The 20,245-nt window shown below is 53.3% G+C and overlaps 1 protein-coding gene across 2 annotated transcripts in view; it reads right to left on the reverse strand.

Moving 5' to 3' along the window:
* LOC122384298 (phosphatidylinositol 3-kinase regulatory subunit alpha-like) overlaps positions 1 to 20,245 on the reverse strand; it is a 151,731-nt gene that overhangs the window by 48,254 nt on the left and 83,232 nt on the right. For both annotated transcript variants that reach the window (XM_043371574.1, XM_043371575.1), the window contains exon 5: positions 12,993 to 13,040. In XM_043371574.1, the coding sequence (XP_043227509.1) occupies positions 12,993 to 13,040 (48 nt within the window). The remainder of the gene's footprint in view (positions 1 to 12,992; positions 13,041 to 20,245) is intronic.

The raw sequence follows: 20,245 nt of genomic DNA on the forward strand, positions 1-20,245 counted from the left end.
TAGGTACTGTGTCGGCCAGTGGAGGTATTCGCTCGAGCAGAGGGAATGCTGGGTCCCTCCAGCAGCGCAAGAGGAGGGGAGAGACGGATGGTCGGCGAGAGAGGACGGAGGTGGTCGCGAGTCCGTCAGACGGTAGGAAAGAGGATGAAGAGAGGATGAGAGAGGTCCAATGGATGACAGACAAATAACAGTCGGACCATAAGAAATCATGGGACACAGCCTCAGCACGTTCAGCTAAGCACAGGCTCCTAAAACATCCCATCGCAAGACACGCCACCTTGGCTTGAAATGACCACAAGACAATCTCCAACAGAGCGGCCGGTCGCCTCTGACCCAGCCTTCAGTATTGGCGCACTGCGTCGGACCGTTGCGCGTTGCCCAAGAGACAACGGTCGGCGGCGGCCCCTGCGCTCACCGAGCGGCCTGTTTTGGCCGCCAATGCGCCGGATCCGCCGCCAGGGCGTCACCTTGGCCGCTGATGGTCTGTTTTTGCCGGCGCTGCAGCCATTCCCCAGCGGAGCGCCGCCGCCGCCGCCGCCGGCCAGCGATGGCCTCCTTTTAGGTCAACGGCGGCGCCGGGCGACAGCCTCATATCGGGCGCCGACCTTTATTACTTTCATTTTTAGCGGCGCCGCCGGCGGCGTCCGACCATCCGTCGCCGTCGGATGCGACGCCGACGACGGCACCTATGACGTCACACGTCGAACGACGACATCTTCGTCCGAGCGCCGGGGAGCCGCCGCCGCCGCGCCGGTCGCAAGAAGACGTCACTCTGTCCGGCCGGCTGTGCGCAGTCCGCCCCCGCTGCTGCCTGGCAGCTGAGTCACGGCCGGGCCGCGAGTTACCGAAGTGTGGAACTGTACGTCGACTAGCCGGCCGGATGACGTCACACCACGGCTAGTGCCGGCGCGGTGGCAGACTTGTCGACATTGGTATGGTCTTAACTTGGCGAAGAGGCATCGGACGCCAAAGTTCTGCTGCAGCTAGTTAATCGCGTTTCATTTTTAGCGCATTGTGTTTCTTCAATGTGTATGAGCTATCAAGTCCGCTTCAAATACCTCCTGTACATACAGGTGCGCGTACCTACCTACATTTAGTGTGTGCTATGCTATGTGTATTGAGGATTGAGGGCACATCCGACTCGCTGCGCTATTAATTCTGGTATTGATTGGTTGATTCTGGCATTGTCTTCGCGCAAACCATTGAAAGGGAGGACGTCATTTTTAAGCAGCTGCTAAGTAGGTACACTCCAATGTTTAAAGATTAGCAACTGCTCATTGAATTTCTGGCGAGTGGCAGTGAAACGTTCTGTTCATAAATGAGTACCTTACTAGTACCTAGTAGGTACCTACCCAGTGGCAAATAACTACCGCAGTCAATAAGCATGATTCACGAAGTCCCTAGATTTCTATTAGATAAGCCCTTCAAATGTGCAACATTTACGTCTTCTCCGCGTTGTATCGTTTCCAGCAATTGAGAAAATCTGCATCTTCTCGACAGCCCTGTACTCAACAAGCTTTCCACATGGCATTATTCCCGAACATAATTTTCAAACATGGGAATCCTCCTCCCCCCCCCCTAAAAAAAACGGAAGCACCGTTTCCGTCGCCTCCAATGCGCCGCTCGCCCAGGGAGACGGGAATGTTATATTCTCGGCGGTCCAGTCTGTACTCTGCAGCACGCTCAAGGCTTGGCGGACCCCTAGCTCATGACTGCCTGCGCGATTCGTATTGTGAGGTGACGATAGCAAATGAATTCACTGGTGTTTCGGAATAATTGAAGGCGGCGCAGCCCAGCGTCTTAAAATGAACCACAGCGGCGAATGCACTATGCAGAGAAGAAATTGATTGAGCAGGTGCCCAACCACACTGAATTGTTAATGTAAAATTGTGCTTTACATTTTCATTATTGCATTTAAGGTTGGAAATGAACGACTTGCGACCCTTATGGCTTACATAACTCGGCACCCTGGTTCGGCTGAACTACACTGCATCTCTTCGGAGCCTAAGCATTTTACAATTTACAACTCAGCTATGCACAAGCACAGGTTTATAATTCAATACTCAACTCCCTTTCCCTATCATCTTTTTGGCACCGTCAATCGCCGTTTGCGCTGTCCACTGTCCAGCGAATAAAACCGGCCGTCTCCAGTTCTCCGGCAGGGGCTTCCAAACTCAAGCGAACTTGCCGAGGTTTCGCGATTCAATGCACAGGATATGTACAACGGAGTTTGAGAGCCTCTGGATTGGCTCGGCGCGCCTGCGCTGCGCCGTTGGTCCGTCCAAGTACGTGAGTGACGTCATGCTATAAGCGTCATCCCTCGACCATAGTCACCAATCAGAGCCCTATAATTGACGTACAGTTCCACACTTAGGTAACTCGCGGCCGGGCCGGGGCGGCGCACTGCTGTTGCTAGGCGGCTGGCCGGGCGGCGGCGGCGGCGGCGGCGGCGGGGGGGGGGGGGGGGGGGGGGGCGGCGCGATCACCTCCAGCGCACTGTGGGGTTTTTATCGATCCTAGCACGAATTTATTTATATCGCATCATCCGCTACCTTAACTAATTTTATTTCACCTTCAAATGGTTAGGCTTAGGGTGTATGATCCCTGACAACATGGTTGGCTCTCCTGCTTGACCCCATCCCTCCCCCGCCCCCTCCCCAAGGACTTAGCACTGAAGCGTTTTCGGCTAGCAATGCATCGTGGGCGTGGAAGCGTTAAAAAAGTAGAACGAAACTACAATCGTTTTAGAAGTAGATATTTGATCATGTCTAGCCCAATCACCAAAAGGCATTTCGGGCTTAACCTTTGCACTTTGTTAGTCCTCGCACTTAAAGGGGGAGGGGGTCGCACAGACTTCTGTCCTCGACTTTTTCGACTTTTCGCATACTAACTCACGCAAAACGTGGCGGATCACGACGAAACTTTCCATACCTTCGATTCGATCAATGTTACTCACACACTTAAAAGTTCATGACCTTGACCTTAATAAAAATTTGACCTGTGACCTGTTTCACCAGACCATGTCAGGCTGGTATCGATTTAGCGCTTATCAGCGCACATTATCGGCGCGTTTTCAGTCTTGTTGTGGTTGTTAACTCTCCAAGGTATGAAATGCTGTTTGTTCTTTGCATTTTAAGGTCACGTTAAGGTCAAATCAAGGTCATTTACCTTAGATGACCTTAGTTGACTTTTTCAAGTTATACGATTTTTCTAGATAAGTGCTTGGAGCTTATTTCGAACTTAACACCCATTTGAAGATTTAAGTAGTTTTGGTGCCTAACGGAACATGCTACGAAGCCGTCAAAGGTAATCGACGCCTACCTTCTATGGATAGCCGGCAAGACACCTACTGGTCGGGCCTGACCTGACCCGGCCTAGCATGAAAACATCATCCTTGATCAAAACTAGCTTGAAATTCGTGAATAGCACCCCAAAAACCTCCAACCTCACTTTACAAAGTTACAGCATTTTTCGATTTACCTATATCAAAGCTCTGTACTGAAGTTCAATAAGGTGAACATTGGCGGCCGCCGGCGATAGCCAATAAAATGGACGCAGCGTTGCAAGGGTGTTGTTGTTTTGTTCAAAAAGAACATTTGGCGATAGAAAAATAATGTCAACATGGTATCACCCCCTTCCTCCCTCCTCCCAACTCCTATACTGACCGGAAACCCCCAGGCGGTGTGCTGCGGTCGGGTAACCCGCCGCGGCGCGGCCCGGCGGGGCGTAAGAAACCACGCGGCACCGTCTGCTTTGACGTCTCATAGTGACTGGTTTAGGCAAATTTCGGCAAAAAATGAGAGCTGCCCCCGATGCAGAAATTATTGGAGAACATTTTGATATACATTTCCACGCGTAACACCGCGTATCAAACTTTGTAAGGCAATAGTTTGCTTGTCAACTCTCTGAATCAAGAAGCATTTTAACATTTTTAGCATTTCGGTCAAAAATTATACATTTGGATGAATTTTGGAAATTTTCGTGCATACCATCATCTTCCTCATAAGTCAAAGATAATGAAAACATGTCGCAACTATAACCTGCTGTTCAGGGAAACGAGTGAGAGGGCGTTTTATTGTAGTGTGCTTTTTCGCTGTATGCAGGTAGCACGACGCTGGTCAGGACGAAGCTACACTTTGAGAGGTTTTTTGAGGCATAAACAATCATTTTACAGACGGTTTAAGGTGTGATTCTGATGCGCTGGACAATTCTACGTGGTATGAATAACAAAAAAGTGGAAATCGAAATACTTTAACTTGCCACTTAATGCGTGCTAGGATGGCATAAGTCCCCACGGTGCAGCGGCCGCCGCCAGCCGCCCGCGGTGACCCGCAAACGCGCCCAGTGGGCCCGCCTCGACCGCTCCAATACAGCACGATCGGACCGGCACCAGCGGGGGCGGCGGCAGGGCTCCGCCCGCCTTTGTTCTTTGTTGTTGGCTGGATGTGTGCCCCAGCTGCGCTGCGCTAGAGGCCGTCGCATCGAGACTTTCGCCGGCAAATGATTGATTTACATAATGGTATGAAAGTCTCGCGATACAGGATACGGATCAAGTTGGTCTTGCTAAATGAATCCCAAACATTGAAATAAAAACCCGATATGCAATGTGAGAAACGACAGGCACTGGTTTCTCAGCATTTTGTACAAATCCACGACATATCTTGCGAGTATATGTGACATTGTGACAGTATTCAATCTTGTCATAAAAACCGGTTTAAAATACACCGACTCGTGTTTGGCATATGTTGAGTAGGTAGGCATTTTTAGACTCCTAGTGCGACCATAGGTCCAAATCAACAATGGGAGGAAATCGCTAAGAAAGTATATCAGTATTTACTAGCAGAAATCACGATCTTTCTGCGGCTCACATAATTCGCGATTGCGCCTGGTGACAATCCGAATATCTGACCGCAGGAGAACGTTGCAGCGCCTTCAACTCAAATCATCATCATCATCCTCTGGTCATCATTTAACCGCGGATTATGGAGAAAGGTCCGCAAAGCGCACGAGCAGGCGTGCACGCAACACACATAGGGGCGGGAGGGGGGGGGGGTCTATCTATCAGCCGAACCGCACTCGGCCCGCCGCCAGCTGGGTCGACGACGACCAGCCGGATGGTGCCGGTTTCGGTCGGTCCTGGTCGGCATGCCGCCCCGCCCGCTTCGCTGGCCCGCGGTTAGCATACAGACTCCAGAGTGAAATGTAAGTAAGGACCGGCTGCATATTGAGTACACTGGGGAGACGGGCCATTCGACCGTGTCCAGAGGGATCGTGATGGTTCTAACCGGGCACGTGGCTGGCAGGGGAGGGAGGAGTCATTCCAAAGATGCAATTGTACTTGAACAGGGATATGGATAACGGCACATTTTGTAGGTTGCAGAATACCTCCTTGGTAGAGCCGGTCAGAGGCTGTAATGGATTTTGAACACCTCGAAGCTAGCTCCCATACGAGTAACGCATAGCACCATGCATCAACTGCTGCCAAACACCCCCTCGGATGACACCATACTACCCACACCGACGGCACTATACACCCACACCCCGCACACCCACATGGCACCCCAGCGGACACCCTGGGTGCACCCACGGCGCAGCGCGGCCGCGCGGAGCCAGACACCGATCACCATCGGCTCACAGCCGCCCGTATGCATAATCACTAACCGGAGACGGAGGAGGTATGGCCAAGGTGACCACTAGCCTGTGCCAGGTCCGCCAGGCAGACAGTAGTGAGACGGGCCACAGCGGACAGCGCGGGCCACTGCACAGGACAGACGTACCGCGCTCACTGTACGCGCTGTGCAGTGGCGGTGGTGAAAGATGGTCAAGGTGATAATGTTATTCATGAACAAAGAACATGTCCGGGTGGGCTATTGTTCGTGTAGTTAGCGGGGTAACTACTTTCTAAAAAGATGCTGCGGTCTCGAAACATGAGCTCGGATTGTCACGAGACTGTAGTTGGCTTCCTCAAATACACTTTCTATTATATGGATGGCTCGTTACTGGATGCTGGAATTAAGCGATAATCGAATTGCCTTGTACTCTCAACCAGCAACATAACATTTCATCACGCATTGGCCGGTTCTCCGAAACGACTCCAGCTGTTCAAACACCTGGATACACTAGCCTGATGAAACGACACCCGATTCGTGCCTTTCCGCAAACCTGAGTCACCACGTCTCACAAAACCTGCACGACACGATCTCAACCTCCAGCTATCCGCACGGCAACGCATGTCGTCCCCTTCCCGAGATCAACCTCGTCAGGAGTACGGCGAACCGCGCGAGCCGCCGCCGCGACGGGGCATAGTCGGGACGGGACGGCCGTTGGAGCGCCTGCGCGGTCAGCAACAGGTCGTGGACTGATTGCGACAGGGGCTGCTCCCCTGAGCGGCGCGGCCGGCGCTGGTTTCTCTCACCACGAAAGTCAAACAGCACGGCCTCACAGCCATGTCACATGCATGTCAACGAAAAATGGCCGCGACCGAGGCGTCCGATGAGTTGTTGGAAGAGTGGTTCTGCTAAGCGGATTCATGCAATTATAACCAGCTCCGAGGACTATGATTATTGACGTGTGTGATGTGTTGCTAACAAAAATCCCTCCACACCCGACAGCTTTCTGAATACGGCCAATAAGGCGTATAACAGGGATTTAGATATAGCTCCGAGACTGTAAAGTTATATAACAGTGCAAATTATGTTTGGTTTTTGGCAATGCCAAAGACGCTCATCTGGTAAAGTAGGTCGGCGCTGCAGTGTTTCTGGGATTTGTGTGGGCGCTGGATTTGGGCTCGGTACCTCGAACAGAAGCCTGCCATCCGTCTATAGCGGCACAGGCATCACCGCGCCATCACGTGATCAATGCACAGTGCACACACGACACAGCAGCAGCCCAGCTAGACCGCGGAGGTAATGAGCTTACGACACGCAAATATCCATCATCTAGGAAAAAATGAAAATAAAAGACAGCTACCAGCACTTAACCCGCGCACCGACGGGGGGGGCGGATATCCGCCCCCCCCCTGAGGTTTTTCGCAAATAGCGGGAAAACCGCGGCGCGTAGCGCCGCGAAATTTAGTATGACTATTCCCTCATCAATTTTACACATGGTGTGCAAGTTTGAACCTCCTACCTTTCAAGGTCAGGTCACCAGGTCACTTTGAATGACCCAACCTCAAGTCACTTTTTTGCAACTTTGTCACCGTGCCAGAGCTACAGTAGATGTCGGAGGCCTTTGAAAGTCACAGGATGTTATTAGGTCATTAGTAGCTACAATTTGTATATCTCGGAATTTTGATATCGGTGACCTAAGGTCAGGTCAATTTCGCGACCTCCCCATTATAAGTCAATGGGGGAAAAATCAACTCCCTGTTTTTACCACTAAAACGGGTCGGAATGGCCCCATATACCATACATGACTTCATATACGATCAACCTTCACTACCTTGTGGTCTGTTTTGCTGTTGGGCAGCTGTGAGGTCATGTGACGTCATCAAAGGTCACCAAAGGTTTTTGGCCAATAACCCCGTACAGGAACAAGATACAGACGCGTGGATGGTCTCATTGTGTTCAGCTCGTCAAGACGCATCGAATGATATACATGATGACCTCGAGGTCACGTGACCTGAGGTCAACCTTTGACCTTGACCTTTCGAGGTCACCATATATATCATACGATGCGGATTGACGAGAGGATCACGATGATGCCCTTAGTTTGTTCCTATCTTCACTAATTCGAAAGTTATTCGAGAAAAACTCTCTCCATATTCAGCGCCGCCATTTTGACTTTTTCGACCCCTGTGACGTCATCTTTGACCTGACCTGAAAATGACCTTAGTAAAAATTGTAGATCTTGACCGTGCGTATCCGATGCCGTTTACCGCTTGTCGCTATCTTGCTTCGTTCTCGAGATCTTAGGGGGGGGCGGTCATCCGCCCCCCCCCCGTCGGTACTAAGTTGGCGCAGACCCCCGTCGGTGCGCGGGTTGAATATCAACAAGCGCATCGTTCAGTGGAGCAGAATGTCGCAGTCCCAGACAAGTCACGGCAGCGAGCTCATGAGTTCGTATGACCGTACTCCAGAGTTTGTGCGTTGCGATCCATGAGTCACAGCCTCATGAGTCAAGTTCTCATGATCACCCGACCTCCCTCCCAGCTACCGGTCGAGTCTCCAGCGCACGCCGTCGCCACTTTCCCGGTAGCAACCGGGCGGTCGCGCTGCTGTTTCGGGAGACGCCCGCTGCAGGCTCCGTCAAAAATACCTCCCCGTCGCACACGGCGGTGCAGCCAGCTCGACGGGCCGACGACAGCGGCGGCGGAACTTGGAGCACCGCTCGCCGGCCGTCCATCACTCATGCAGCGATGAAGTTGGTCCCTATCGGACGGGCCCAATGAGGCGTACAGCGCGCGGCCGCAAACAAGGCATCCATCTGCCGCACTGGCTGCAGCGCCGGCAGGCGGTGTGACGGCTAAATCGGCCCGGCCCGGGGCCGCCGACAGCCGCGCAGAACTCGATAGAAAACTCAGCCAGGACACGACCGGTCAGCGAGCCAAAACAGCGACTATAAACATATCAGCACTGTTCATCTGGTCAACAGAACGACCTAAATTAACCAAAGGGCAGTCACCATTTCACCCACCGATCAATCCCATTGCAGAATACGTCACAATCCATACCCAAGACACCCCTCGAAAAAACCGTCGGCAGCCTTGAACGTCCCATACTTGATGTCACTGAGGGCTATCTAAACACGGCAGCTACTGAAGCGGCCGTGACCAGCGAACCGGCCTGTACCGGTAGTCGGCCACCGTCACCGTTGACCGGTCGGTCGGCGGGCGCTGTTGATGGAGCATTAGCCCGCCGTGTCGCGCCCTCCAGATCCAGAAATAACAATGTGTATCGTTGACAGCGACTCGAAGGCACAGACTGAAGTTGAGTTACCTTCGGGGTAGGATGGGTTGGATTTGGAATGACAGCCTTAGATTGGAACGGGCTGCATTCTACAGAACAGACTGCTGGTCTGATCTTCCCATCCGATTGGTGAAGAGTGGGAGTAGACTGGGCTTTCTGGACTCTGGATTTGAGTGGAAGGTGAGTAACACACCATGTTGAAGAAGTTGTTAAGACCATGTTGAAGGCTTCAGCGAGTGGTATCAGATCCCCATCATGCTTCGTCAGGAGTGGCGGAAAACTGTGAGTGTGATAGCAACTACCTGAAAACGCCGAGGAACGGCATGCAAAATAAATAAGTAGAGCACGGTCTCTTCACAATCTACATCATCGAGGCCTGGGGCTGGCTTATTCCATATCTGACCTTAAGTCATTGGGATTTCATTCAGAAAACAGCAAAGCGACGTAAGCAATTTCTGACACCAAATGCTGTCCAGTGTCCACAGTGCAGCCAACAACAGAAGCCAGAGCGGGAACTCCAGGGCAAAGGGCAACCACCACTGATCGCTGACTCGCGGATACATGTGCTGGCAGATTTTCGTTTATGCAAACTAGCAAATGCGGTCAGCGGTGAGCCGAAGACAGACTTCTGTCTGCCAGTCATAGCCACCTCAGCCACTCCATCCATCCGACCCCGTCACATCATCTGGCCCAGGAGCAACAGCGCGTCTGGTTGGGACCTCACCAAGACAGAGAGCGATGTCGTCAGCCAGCGCGTCTCCAGAACGGCGACTTTTTACACCAGACTGACGCCGCTTCCGGTGACCCGACCGACCGCAGAGACAGATACACAGCAGGACAGACTCTGTGGTGGGAAAGATGACAAATGACAAACTGTGGTCGAGGAAGACGACAGGAGGGGCAAAGACCCTGCTCTGTGGAGGAGCAGGGTCTCCGGTCTTTTATGACGTGAAGCAGGGTCTGGGAATTAGGAAAGATGAACGAATGAATCTCGGATTGGGGGAGAGAGAAGGGTTTAGAAAAAAGCATATGAAACGACCAGAGAAATGGGGACAAGATAGGTGCAACATGTTTTGCAATTGAACCTACGATAGATAGTAAAAGCAATGATACAAAGTTGGCAATGCAGCGTTTCGTTCAAACATCCACCAAGTTGTTTATCAACAGTCAGATAATGACCTACAAAAAAAAAACTCCCCTACCACGTAAGCCAAGTTTCCACCAGTCTCCACCCGTCGCCAATGACGGCTGGCGGCCGGTTCCTAGAATTTGTCCACCGAACGGAAAACACCCGAGGACCACGGGACACGACGGGGCCGCGACGGCGTCCAACATTCGGTGACACCACGTCATCCGAGCGCCGCCGGCGTGCCAAAAAAGCCGCAGCAGCGCCAAAAAACGTCACCGCCACCGCCGGCTGCAGCTGGCAACGTGCGTGCAAGCTGTTTGATCGATTTTCCTGGACGGCTGCAAGAGAACCTGTTTGAAAAGGAAAGTTACCGAGTGACCGACGTCGATTCGGAGACGCGTGTGCGACAGACAGCATTGAGAATGGAACGGGACGGGATAAATATGGCAGTGGACAGCCTGCGTGAACAGTAGACGCTCTTCTTTTTAAATGTCCAACCACGGATTTTGAATGGGCTAGTAACCAAGAAGTCTGTAGTTCCAGTCAAGCATATCATATGTGACATGGCTAAATGACATCTGAATAACACACCGATCGTACCCAATGCCCTTTTAGCGAGAAAAATTAAGGCGCACTGCACAGAACAACGCCAGGTAGATTGCAGCAAGACTTTTTCATATCGAATTAGGTAGCCTCACCAGAACACGTCTTGAAGGGGCAGCCTGATGATACATCTTTCCAAAGTGCAGAATATGTCAGCGTTCTGTCGACACGCTGAAAACAACCGACATCCCACATCCCGATAAATACACGCTGACCTCAGTTACACCATTGATCGGATGGAGCACATCGTGTAGCTGTTCTGTCCGAAGTGCCATCGACCTGTGACTGGAGATGGCTCACAGTTGGCGCGATGTCTAACACGGTGCATAAGGCAGGCTCCATCACGATTCCATTGACTATGCCAGGGGACCTACCAGCAGATAAACCATTCCTGCTGGACGAATGGGAAGCCACCTTTTCAAAAAACTTCATAAAGGTAGGCCTTTTAGTGAAGTAGCCTCCAATCACGAAATGCTCCAGTGAGCAGAGCACCATGAGCCAAAAGCCTAGAAGACATTCCAGTGGAAAATCCGGTGGGAAATCTAGCGAAGTTTGGAAGCCGTCATACGAGTCAAACTAGCCACGCCAGCCAAAAGTTTATTTTTGGCGGCTGAGTCACCCTAAAAAATCTTGAACTGAATTGCTAAGCTCAAAATCCAACTTACATAATACCTACAATATAGAAATTCGCAAAACGCACATAGTCCAAACTAACAGCTCTACAATATCATCACTGGGACACCGGCCACGGAGACGATAATTTTCGGGTCACCTTTGCCGACGACGCGTTCACAAAGGTCACAGGTCAGCCCGTCTCGACGCCAGGGCTCTGTTGTCAGGAGACCCCTGTCCGCCTCGAAACGAGGACACCGACCAATGTTGTTCAAATGCACAGCTCAGCTCTGATGCGACACAGGATAGTTCTAGAAAGCGGCGCATCACGACGCTCGATATACACCACTAAAAGTGATACATGCAACACCGTGCTATAAATAGCACCGTTTCGGGTTACTGAGGTCATGAAGTCCACGATCACAAGTGAGGAGAATTCTGGCGCCAGCTATATTTAGAACAACTTCTTCCAATCTGATCTGGCGCGGAGCAGTGGCGTCCGGGATTAGGCCTTTCCTAACATTACCTGTTGTAAAATCCCTGTACTCGGCGCCCTCTCATGACGCGACATAAGCGGCATGAGCAGCGAGCAATGAACACCTCTACCAGACGGCCTTCTTGAACAACAGCGCTCTCTCCCCACACTCAGAGCCATGTGATTGGCACCATATTGGTAGCTACATCCCTGCATGGTGACACATTTTGCCCATGGAAAGCTAGCTTCCTTCTCTGTATCTGGAACAGCTGCCGTGGCCGACGGACCACCGTCAGGTCAATTTGCGCACAGGTCAGAGTCAGACAGCGCATCAAATATACATGGTAGCCGTAATTGGCGTTTTGTGTGCTTCGTTTGATCATCCATGCCCTTGGCTTATTGACAGAAGGGTATCGGACTGAACGGCACTTTACTCAGCTGACTGAGCCTACCACCGACATTCATTTCCACATAACACGAAGAAATAATAAATGAAACGAGCTGCATGACCTGAAATCAGCAGGCAAGCGGCTGGGTAGCAGGACATAACAATATTAAAGTAGAACGCATTTTCGCAGAAAGGCTGCAAACTTTCAAGTTATATTGCCACCTGCCCTTACATATATGACCCATCTGCCACTGGAATTTAGTTTCGAACATTGAATACATAGCGGCCGTAACAGGCATAATGCCTAAGTGCAGGGCCATAAATAAACTAAAGCGGCCAAGGCTCTGGCAGCAGTTACTGCCATATTTGCTCGCGCGCCAACAGTGTTGCCAGATAGCCGACGACCTTTTGTGACCGCTGCATATATAATAAATCGAATAATAGCCCGGCACGGCACGACCGGCCCGGACAATCACCGTGAAATATTGAAGTGTACCAACACACGAACTGGCTCAGTAACTCCGGCCCAGCACGGCCCAGCCGACAAGCGGCCAAACAAACCGACCCGGCCGTGTCGGGTTTAAGTGGTGTGATTGGAACGGCCGCGAGGTCCTCCGGCCGTTTGGTATCAACATAAACTGTGCCGCGGTGGTCGGCCGAACCTGGTGTTTGGAGGTGAGAGAGAGGTCGGCGACTTCCCCCCCCCCCCCCTGCAGTTTCTCGGGGTGACATCACCTGTTTGGTAGCCGTGAGCCATCATCAACTGAGCAACATCGCCAGCTGAGCCCAGCGAGCTTACAGCTAACCTGCACTGACTACGACAGCGTCTCGCCTAGGGACAACGTTTCCCAGAGCGCTCATTATGTGTCCTGCTCTTACCTGTACACCGGTGTGCGCACGGACCCGTTCCCCAGATGTAGTCTCCACCTGAAACACAAAGAGAGACACGGGTTAGTGACATGTCAGAGCTGGTAGCCGCCCGCTGCCGGGCGAGATGGCTTCTACAGAATGGCGGCATTGAATGGATACTCATTTGGTGGGGCATATCCCTTACGCGGACCGCAAACATATGCATACGTAATATGATACAAATAAGCCTACATCAGTGGAATATCACCCGAGGCAAGGTACCACATGAAGCTGGTAGCCATGACGGTGACATAAATAATGTTATAACATCAGTGATCATATTTACAGACTTTCCAGAACGCAATGTCCGAGATGAAGCCATCATTAGCACATATGTACAGTCAGCTAATTCATGAACAGGACATCATGACACAGAAAGACAGACAGACAGACAGACAGGCAGGCAGGCAGACAGTCAGACTGGGCCCGCTTTCCAGACTGACCGCCCGACCGAGTCAGCCCCAGAGCAGCTAGCAACGCCTGCTCCGCGCTCCACCTCCGAGCCTGGGGCGGCCTCCCAGACCGGAGCCGGAGCCGCAGCCGGAGTCGGAGTCGGGCCGGCCGACGGTTGTTCATTTGGCGTCGGCGGCCAAGAGGCGTCATTATTGGCCGAGCGGGCGCCATCAGACGGTGAGGTAGGTCAGACGCGACAAAAACAACACCGCCGCCGGCGTCAGCGGCCAGCGCAGCAATCAGACCACGGAGAGCGCCGCCGACCGAGCGAGCGAGCGAGCGACCAGGCGACCGAGCGAGCGAGCGACCGGCCAGCCACTCCAGCCCAGAGACACAGCTCTAAAAACGGCAGCGTCAATACGGCATTAGAACATTTGCTCGGTTCGGCTCGGCACGGCATCAGGCACAGCCTCAAACATCAGCCTTTTTGCCGGTGTTTAGACTAGCACTGCACACATACACACGCCCACAAAGTTTGAAGTCGCCCCCGACGGCAGTTGACATAGAAGCGGGCTCCGAACGGCGATGTTTACACCCACGATGGCATTCGATCCAGGTGGTGCAAAAACTTGCCGATGAAAAACTACATAAAAAGCAGCGCTGACTGCCGAGCGATGTGACACAAAAGGCCCGGTGCGGTCGAACGGAGCATCCGCCCGGCCCATTACCCTCCTGTAATGTATGTATCCTCCCGAAGGACAACACGGCGCACCTGCCCCATAATGAAGCATTCCGAGCCTGTCACCGTTCGCGGCCGATAGGCAGAGGCCGGCGGATCAGCAGCCAGCTGACTGTATTTGACACCATGACGGCTGACAAGAGACCCGGGCTTAGATAACAGCCTATTCAGTAATCCTGCAGAAGCGGCAGGTGAGGACCAACATCACGACGGTGGACCGCGGAAAAAATACCACCCCGACGCTCTGAGAGCAGCGTTCAGCCACCAGCGGCGCCGGTCGCGGCACCAAAACCGAGAACCGTGAGCGGCAGCGAACAGTGACGGCGAACAGCCGACCGCGGGTATCCTCATTGTTTCGTGTTCGTGAGCCACTGTTAGCGTGTGGCCGGAAAGGCGAGCGAGGCCCACGCGCAGTAAAACCTTCCTATGGGTTCACGTGGGGCACTAAAGAGCTAAGCCCTGAAAAGGGCAAACGTGGTAGGCAGAAAGGGCGTGGAGGAGGTGACGCAACGTTCAGAGGAAAGAAGCCACTTCACGATCGCGTACTGAATGCCTCTTACGTGCCAGGGGCCCATCGGACCTGGTAGCCCCACGCCCTTGGCATTTTCCTTTCTGATCCACATCAAGTGCACCCAATGTATTCGGAAGTCGCTGGACTCAATCCACCTCAGCGAAAATGTCGAGAATTGTGTAATACCTAATCCTTGTTGAGACTACGAAGAACCAACAATCCTCACATGTACAGCACGACGTAGACGTCTGAAGGATGTAAAAGCATCCTCAGAAAACGAATGGATTTCATTATTTAACTCTCATTGCGCTAGTCACCTTTCTTGGCACGCGCTTCTTACTGCTGCAACAGCTGCCGGCTCCTGGCGCGCGCAGGAGTGGCCACGCCGCGCCACTCAGCGCCGCGCCGCGCCGGTGCTCGCCGCGCCGCGCCCGGCACAGTAGCGGCCGAGCGTCACACATACGAGCCTCTCCATTACAAAGACAGCGGTCGGTGCAGCCAGCCATACGTAATTAGTGCCGACGGTGCAGCAGCGGCGGCGCGCGTGCAATGCACAGCTGCACGGCCGGCCACAACATGGCCGCGCCTATCCGCAGACATGGCTGCCGCCATTGTGACAAAGGTGGCCCGAATCGCCGGCCAAGACGAAATATAATGGGCATCGATAAAGGAGCATCATGAAGAAACGCCTCGTATCAGGTGTCATTGTACTTATACGGAGTAAAAAGGTATATGCGGACAAATACAAGTTGCAAGAGTAGACCGTTCCTAGAAACAATATTGACAACGCCCAGGTAATAAATCCACTTTCACATTTCCGAGAACAATGTTTTGTTGGACTCCATTGTAATGGTTTATGTTCAGCAGTAACAACACTGCAATGGTCACGCCCAACTAATCGCCGACCCTCGCAAGAGCACTAGCAATGGTTCGTGAGACGTTATATGCTTTCGTACTACTGCATCTTCACCCCTCTTTCTTCTCCAACAGTCTGACCTTAGCTAATAACCATGCGAGAGAGTGGCCGGGAATGCTAACTCTGACTTCGCCTATCAGCTGGGAAGGAGGGCCAGACCCAGGAAGTCGATGGCCCTGTCTGGTGGCGCGGGCCCGACCAAACAGTCTCGTCGGCGACACACGATCGGTCTCCCGGGACAGGTCGACCTTCAGACGGCGTGACTGGCGACTTGCCTCCACGCTCCTCCGACCCTTCAGGACGTCAGCAACGTCAGTCTGCAACAGATACCGATTCTGCACCGCCCTGACGCTATTTCAGGAGCACTTTAGTTAGCGGGCGGCCGAGACGTATTTCTGGACATCTTGGCGAGCCCCGCCGTTCGATAAACAACCAACAAATCAACTTATTTTTGCGTTCGTTATTCACAACCTCCGTATTTTTATGCAGCCGTCCCGAGATTCCTTTGACGACAGAGTTATGCCCGCCGAGCGCACGCCTTTTTGACGAACGGTCTGTCCAGAGAAGAGGAGCTGGCTGTCTCATCACCACCACATTTCATATCGTCCTCCCAGGTCGACCACCGTGACAACACACCCGTCATCCAGCCATCAGCGACGCATGGCTACCGAGAAGCGGCAGGTAGCGACGGCGACTCGCCTATTCTGGCAGGCCTGGATCGTCTGACGCAACCGGCCGACCTATCGTGCCATCAGGTGTTGAGCGGCTGGCGACCGCGTGTTGTGTGGGTGTAGAGCGTCGCCAACGGCCAGAGCACACCTACACGACACGCGCCGCCCCATCCCGTCGCCAACGCCCTCGCTCCCTACCGAGCCGATGACGCGTTGATGGCGGCTGGGTGCTCGATGTCTGGCCTTCGAGGCCCACTGATGCCGCGGCGAGCCCGTCTAGGGCCGGGGTGTGTAGGCGCTGCGCCTGGCCGTCCAGTCGCCCCGGGCTGCGGGGCAGGCGTTGTTGCCAGCTGGGTTCACCTGCACTGCAGAGTCAGGGACAGCCGCCAGCTCTGAACACCCACTCCAGCGGCGTATTTAGAAAATCGCGAAGGGGGGGGGGGGCCAAGGGTTTGGAGGGCGCCACCTCACCCCAGGAGGGCGCCATACGGTCGCGAGATAAAAATCCGCTCATCGGGGGGGGGGGGGGGGAGGCGTTTTTACCACGCCACCAGTTTCTTTTTGCGTGACTTGGTATATAGGTTATGCTGCATTGATTTGGCATGGTGTGTATTTTGTTTTTACTCCAGGCCAAAAAGGTCAGGTCACCCGCTCAGCCTAAGTGACAATGCTTAAAACTTTTTTTTAAGTTAGATCACTTGACATGACCTGATGACCTTGCTTTTAGCGACTATGGTTTGCATTTTTAGAGCACGTGTAAGAGCAATGTACCAAAAGGTGTGCCCCTCCCGCTCACCCACTTCCCTCTCTCCCCCAGGAAAAAAAACGGAAGCTCGTAACGTAGTGGCACCTTTTTCGGATCTTTTTTAACCGCATGTCTGAAGAAACTACCTGGCGCGGGTTCATCTCACACGTGACAAAAAGGTTGCAAGTTATTGGCATAGGTACTAAGTTCCTAGTAAAGAAGAGTTTGTGAAATGCTGCGCCGAAGGCGCGCGAAATTTTTGAAAAAACCTTTTCCTCCGCTTTTTAGACACATCTTTTGCGTGCTCACTGTTCAAAGCTCTTCCCGCTCTTTTACCAAATTTGAAGGTGTAAAAAATACCTAAGGTTTGGTGGGGCCGGTGCCACACAAGCTGTATAGAAAGCCTCGCCCATGGGTGACGATGTAGAAAAGTTTATTGGCGGTGGCATATACACACCAGATCACCATATCGGATTGATACCGGAGCGCGAGGTGCGTAAACACAAGCGCACAACGAGAAGGCGGCAACAACAGAAAGAGAAACCATAACAGGGCTGTTCCTCATGAGATCGATTAGACTTCTCGGGCTTCTCATCCAAATTACCTCGACCAGCCCTCATGACCTTCTCACAGATGCATACAGTGTTGAGCACCTTCAATCACCGAAACTTGGACGCCAATGGGTAGAAGGGCGGCGATCAAAAGGGGGGCGCCAATAGGTAAGAAGGCTCCGATCAACAATCAACAGGAGGGTGCCACCATGGGTGAGAGGGCGGCTAGGAACAGGAGAGCACCAATAGATAGGAAGGTGGCGATCAACAAGAGGTCGCCAATGGGTAGGAGGGCGGTCATCAACAGGAAGTCGCCAATGAGTGGAAGGGTGAGGATTAACAGGAGGGTGGCAGTGGTGAGGAGGGCGCCTTTGCCCAAGAGGATGACATTGAACAGGAGGGCGTCTGTGAGGAGGGCGCCGATTTAACAGGAAGGTGCCAGTGGATAGGAGGGCGGCGATCAACAGGAGGGCGCCAGTGGTTAGGAGGGCGGCGATCAACACGAGGGCGCCAATAGGTAGAAGGGCCCCGATTAGCATTCAACAGGAGGGACTAGGAAACCAATAGGTAGGAGGACGCCAATGGATAGAAGGGCGGCACTCAACAAGAGGGTGCCAAAAGGGAGGAGGGCAGCCATCAAAATTTCACATGAGGGCGCAATAGATAGGAGGGCGCCAATAATTGAGGGCGCCGACCAGCAGAAGGGTAGCAATGTGTAGCAGGGTGGCGACCTACAGGAGGGCGCCTTCGGGTGAGAGGGCGCCTATTTACAGGAGAGCACCAATAGGTAGGAGTACACCGATCAAATGAGGGCACCAGTGGACAGGAAGGCAGCGATCCTATGTTACGTATCCAGTCGCGATTGTTTTTCGATTCGATTCTATCACAATTGCATTCGCGATTGGAGGGCGCCTTCGGCGCCCTCCAATCGCAAAGGGCGCCTTCGGCGCCCAAGGGGGGGGGGGGCATGGCCCAGTGGCCCCCCCCTGCCTACGCCCCTGACCCACTCTCTCCACCCGGCCCCCAATCGATGCAAAGAGCTCATGGAATCACTCATCCACCTCCACAGCGAGTCGCTTGTCGGATGATATCACGAGGTCAAACAGCATGTGACCTCTCGACCGGCTGAAGGAACACATCGCTACAACGGGATCTTTTCGTGTCTACTTTCGGTCAGGGAAGAGAATAGCATTGCTAATGCAGCGTCGACTGATAACTGGTACTTGGTAGAACGTTCTGCACACATGACTGGTTCCAGCTCATCAGCATTTTGAACACGGACCGCAGTCCGTCCGGTCGCCGGCGCCTCAGTGAGGTCACCTTCCGCTGTGCATCACTCGGCGACCGATAGATGCAGACGACGGAGACGGCGGGCAGGACATGACGCACGTCCAGCTGTCGTCGTGACAACGTCACGGGCACAGCTGGGCACGGAAGCACCGGACACGGAAGGATGCGTGAGTAGAGGTGACACGAAATCGGCACAGGCCACAGAGGTGACAAGAACACAGGAACGGATGGGATGTCGCCATCATGGACACATCCGCGGCTAAGCGGTCGCGATATGAGGCGGTAAGACGGCTAGCCAGAGGTGAAACGGGACACGGCGACGGTACAGCTAGCCAGAGGTGAACCGAGACACGCGGCGACAACACGGCTAGCCAAAGGTGAACACGAGGACGGCACGGCTAGCCAGAGGTGACCCGAGACACGAGGACGGCACGGCTAGCCAGGGGTGACAGGGCCCGTCCTGCGCTCCGGAGCCTGCCGCGGGCTGGCCTTCAGACCACCAAACCGTGGAGAGGTCGCCACCCTGATGACATTATGCAAATGGCAGCTCTGCCTGTGGCGGCATTATACGATTATACTGTCATTTCTTGTGTATGCATGGGTAGCCACGAGTTTCTAATTCACACACAGCTGAGCCAACGCTTTCAGCAAGAAACGACCATTTCAAACACTAGCTGGCGTAATTTCATTCCCCTTCATGCAAATGCCACCAAAATTTACCCACACTTAAAGCACCGTTTCCTTTACCGTTCCACTTGGGGAAGCTGGCAGTATAGTTAACCCCGAAACTCTCATTAACTCTCATTAGTGTAGCGCCCACCGCAGCAGCCGACACGGCCCAGGCAACAGCGGGGTGGTAGTAAACCTTTCCTGCCATGAACATTAAACAGTACCTACCTTTTCGTCGGCAACCAGCCCAATCCAACACAGCTGAAAGCATGAGTGACGCATATAACCACACGAAAAAGGAGACGTGACGAAAGAACTGCCAGGCTGTCTTCGCCCAGGCTTCTTTCAGGGGTCATGGGCCACGCAGCTAACCCAACATCCCTTCATCATCAAAGCTTGTAAACTATCGCCTCCTCGAAATGGTCGAGCTGCTGCCTCCTCACCGATCCTACAGGCTCCTTTCTACAGGACGACAGATAGTCCCTGCCTCCTCCTAACCTGGCGGACCATCCCGGCCCGCTCCCCTGGGATGACGTCGCGTCCGTCGGCCAGTCCTACGGCCGCTGTCGGCCGCGGTTTTGGCACGAGCGCCGCCTGCCGTCGTGCACAGACACCTGCCAAGGCCAGGCACCGGCACCACCAGCAGCCGATACGATCGCGGCAGGGACGGCCCTCACAGTCCCGACCGACTGGAGCTCGGTGGAACTGACACTAGCTCGGTAGAGCATAGAGCTAGAC

This window comes from Amphibalanus amphitrite, unplaced genomic scaffold (genome assembly GCF_019059575.1).
Source record: "Amphibalanus amphitrite isolate SeventyFive unplaced genomic scaffold, NRLGWU_Aamphi_draft 000185F_arrow, whole genome shotgun sequence".
Lineage (NCBI taxonomy): Eukaryota > Metazoa > Arthropoda > Thecostraca > Balanomorpha > Balanidae > Amphibalanus > Amphibalanus amphitrite.